Below are 4101 nucleotides of genomic sequence, written 5' to 3' on the forward strand. Positions count from 1 at the left end.
TAAACCTAACCTAACCCAATCCTTATAATTTTGGTTGGATAATCTGAATTATTCAGATTGTTAGGTCATTTAAACACGTCTGCTCTTAACAACTAAAAGTAAAATAAAAGTGTTGTCAAAACAACATCCACTGATGCGTCCAATTTTTGGCGTGGACTTCCAACGAAACTTCCAAAAAAAAGCAGTTGGAAAAACTTTTTGGGGGTGTTTGGCTCACCAACATGAGTTGAGTGGAGTTGATATAATATACCAACTCATTATTTGGCCTACCAACTTTAAATGTTGGTGGAGTTGAGTTAGTATATTTTACAAACTCTCCTTTCTTCTAATGTTTTCAATGGCTTCACCCATTGGCCATTGTCACACTCTGGGAATCAACTTCGGGCTCCGACAACCACCTATAATGACAACCCTGGTGACAACTCCAAGCTCCGACCAATCACCTCAAATGACAACTCCAACGAAGAAATACGGACTCCGATAACCACTTCCGATGAAAGTTTCGGCAACCAACTCCAGGCTTCGATAACCTTCGCATGACCAACTCCGACAATCAGTTCCGAGCTCTAACAACCACCTCCGGTGACTCAACTCCTACAATCACCTTTGCGCTATCAACTCCTATGACCAATTACAGGCTCCAACAATAAACTCTGATGACTAACTCTGACAACCATCTTCGACTACAAACTCCGATGAAAAATCCCTTCAATGACTACCTTTGAGTGAGCAACTTCGACGACCAACTCGGGGCTTCGACAACCACCTCCGATGAAAAGCTCCAACAAACAACTCTAATACCACCTTCATGCAAATCACATTTGAGCTCCGACAGCCACCTCCGACTACAATAATCTCCGGCGAAAATCATCTTCGACGACCACCTTTGTCTAACCAATTCCGGGATTTGAAAACCACCTTCGATGACAAATTCTGACAACCAACTCCAATACCATCTTCATGCAACCAACTTCAGACTTCGACAACCACCTTCGACTACAAACTCCAATGGATAATCTTCGATAACTAACTTTCACAACCACTTCCAATACCATCTTCATGCAACCAACTCCAATACCATCTTCATGCAACCAACTTCAGACTTCGACAACCACCTTCGACTACAAACTCCAATGGATAATCTTCGATAACCAACTTTCACAACCACTTCCGCCTATTATAAGTCTGATGACGGTTAAAGTATGTTGTAGGGTTATTGATTATATAAAAAAAATATTATTTTATCTACATTAAGTGCAATATTTATACATAAAAAATTATAAAAAAATATATATTTTTATTTAATTGAATTCACATATCAAATGAGTATTAAGAATATTTAGACGAAAAGTAAGTATGCAGTTGAAAAGTATGTAACATATAAACAAACATAAAATAAAAAAATTTTCCTGTAATATTTTTCAGCAAGAATTAATGAAAATAGAGATTTGTTCTTCGATGTTCCTTAAAATTTAGAGAAATTGAAAGTGAAATATTTGAAGAAATGTGGTGACATTCCATTGGTTGCTAAGATAATGGGAGAGACTTAATTTTAAAAAAAAAATCATTACATAATAAAAATATAGAGCAATAACCGGAAAAAAGAAGAAGAAAAAGAAGAAGATGATAATGAAATTCATGGAGAAAAATTAGGAATCAATTTTTTTTTTTATTTCTCTTTGGTTTCTCGTCTTATTTAACCATATTTCTACTAGAAATGTAATGAGCTAATTCTTGTTCATTGATCAAAGAAAGAAATAAGGAAAAGTTTTCACAATTAAAAGAAAAAAATTGCAATTCATATTTTATTCAAACAAAGATGTGAATAGAATTACTGAATAAAAAAGTTACAAAACAAAAATAGCAATCATAAAAGCATATGATTTAGAGTTCAAAAAATTGCATCAAATATACCCCAAACACAGACATGTGAACTCAGCTTAAATAACTCTGCATCCCAAACACAAACATATGAACCCCACATATATATGAACTCCACAAACATATAAACTCCATACATCCTATCTCAACTCAACACCCCAAATAGTCCCTTTCAGGCATTTTTTCTATATATTTTTTTGGCAACAAAAAACGTTTGAAATTCCTGTATTACCAAATGTCGACTCGACAAAAACGTCGACATCGACAATTTTGCCAACGATTTCATTTTGAAGTAAGAATTGATAGTACTTTTGCTAACGGAATATACTTTTATTAGCAAATAATTGTTTCAATGGTGTTACAACAATAAATTTGTGGACAAATTTTTTTTTTGGGTTACAATAAGGTCATACAAAGCGTTTTTTTTAAAGTGAAAATTTGAACTAGTTGGCACACAAAATGGTAGCTTAGTGAACGCTTTATGTTAGTATTGGCACAAGTATAGTCTCTCCCAATACACTTTTCTCTGTGTCAAACAGAGGTAACTCCAAGAAACTCAAAGATTGAAATCTCTGCTATTGTTATTATTTGAATGATAATGTAAAAAAAATAAGATTAAGCATGGTATATGATATGTAAGTAAAAAAGAATAAATAAAGTATATTTGGTTTGTTTTGGTGTGAGAAAATGAAGTTAATGGGAGAGAGAATTGAGTATAGAGACTCTAGTATTCATCAAAGTTCTAAAGAGATTCTGAGCTCCACTTTGTATGCTCTTAATCCACTCCTCCAAATCCTTCATTTTCACTTCATCCTCCTCACCTTTTTCAATACTCACTTCCATAAACTCCATTATCCCATTCTCAACCTTAACCTTCTTCCCCTTCCCCATCCAATTCCTATTCCTTCTCCTCCATCCCAAAGATACACCAATACCCTCAAAAACTGCCACAGAAACCATCCCGGTCACCTCCATCACATCCTTTACCACCACCGTCAACTCCTCGTCCTCCTCTGAAACCACCGCAGCCTCCGTCACACCCGCCCGGACTACCCAACCCAACTTCCCTGTTTCTTTCGCCATCCGTTTTCGTGCTTTTTTGTACAACTCTACTTTTGTTTCCTCTTTTCTCCGCATTCCCACGTGCGCTGCCACGTGCTCCTCTAGAAACCCTAGGATGAGGCTCTGGAAGATTCCGTACGCGTCGATGAAGCGGAGGAAGCCTTCTAGAACGTTCTCGACCCACGTGGCCGAGAGCCGACGCATAGACTCACGTGACTGAGGGAGTTGGAGGATGTCGTCAAGGTAGTCATGTATGAGTTTGACGGTGGCTAGACCGCGGCAAAGCCAAGCGGCGGTGCGGTGGTCGGTGGACGACCAAGATTTGAGATTGGCGATCTCATCCTTGAGGGAAGAGATCAAGGGATGGGATCTACATGGTAAACTGATGGATCGGAGGTGGCGGGAAATCCGAGGCTTCGGTTGACGGGTGGCCGCGGCGGAGCCAGGCTTGTTTGGGAAAGAAAGAGAACGTCGGAAAACGCCCACCATGGTGGTTGAAATTTCGAATATTATTTCTTTGGATTGGATTGGAATGGTATGGAGATGAGTATTGTGTTAAATATATATGGGAGGGGGGGGAGGGGAGTGGGGCCCAGTCATGTGGAAGGTAGAGAAGTGACAGAAAGCCACGTGGGTTGTTTTATAGGTAAGTTCAAGCCGTGTTTGGCTGTTTGTTGCTGTAAAGACTGCTACATGTGGCCATTTATTTTCATGATTTTTCGTGCACGTTCTTATTTTTTTATTTTATTTTTTTTTTTCTTTTGAGTTTTCATGCACGTTCTCCTGCAACTCAAATCAGCTTTGATTGTTCTATTATGAATCTATGATTGTTTGTTTTTAATTGTATTATTGTTAGTTTCTGAAGTAGATTGATTATATTTGTGACCTGGCAAAGTAATCAACTCGGAAGTTTTAGGTTGTTTTATGATTGGTATGATTCCAAAAACTGTAAAATAATAATAAAAAGAATATGATTTGGTGGAGTTTATGTTATTTTTTAAAGGATGATTAAGTTCGGATTGTTTCAAGGGAGGGAATGTTTGTGGAGGAAGAAGGTCTTTAAAAGAAAGAGATAATACTTGAGATAATTAAGTTGATATAAAAATTTTATATTAATACTAAATTCAATGTCCAACTTAAACATTCTTTCAAAAAAAA

The 4101-nt window shown here is 37.1% G+C and overlaps 1 protein-coding gene across 1 annotated transcript; it reads right to left on the bottom strand.

Annotated features, from left to right (window-relative positions):
* Positions 1-2574: 2574 nt before the first annotated feature.
* LOC120076197 lies at positions 2575-3432 on the bottom strand. The gene has a single exon (XM_039029962.1). The coding sequence runs from the start codon at positions 3430-3432 to the stop codon at positions 2575-2577; it is 858 nt and encodes a 285-aa protein (XP_038885890.1).
* Positions 3433-4101: the final 669 nt, after the last annotated feature.

This window comes from Benincasa hispida, chromosome 4 (genome assembly GCF_009727055.1).
Source record: "Benincasa hispida cultivar B227 chromosome 4, ASM972705v1, whole genome shotgun sequence".
NCBI classification, from domain to species: Eukaryota; Viridiplantae; Streptophyta; class Magnoliopsida; order Cucurbitales; family Cucurbitaceae; genus Benincasa; species Benincasa hispida.

Excerpts from the sequence above, each read along its gene's own strand:
- LOC120076197 (XM_039029962.1), bottom strand. The coding sequence starts at position 3,432 with ATGGTGGGCGTTTTCCGACGTTCTCTTTCTTTCCCAAACAAGCCTGGC.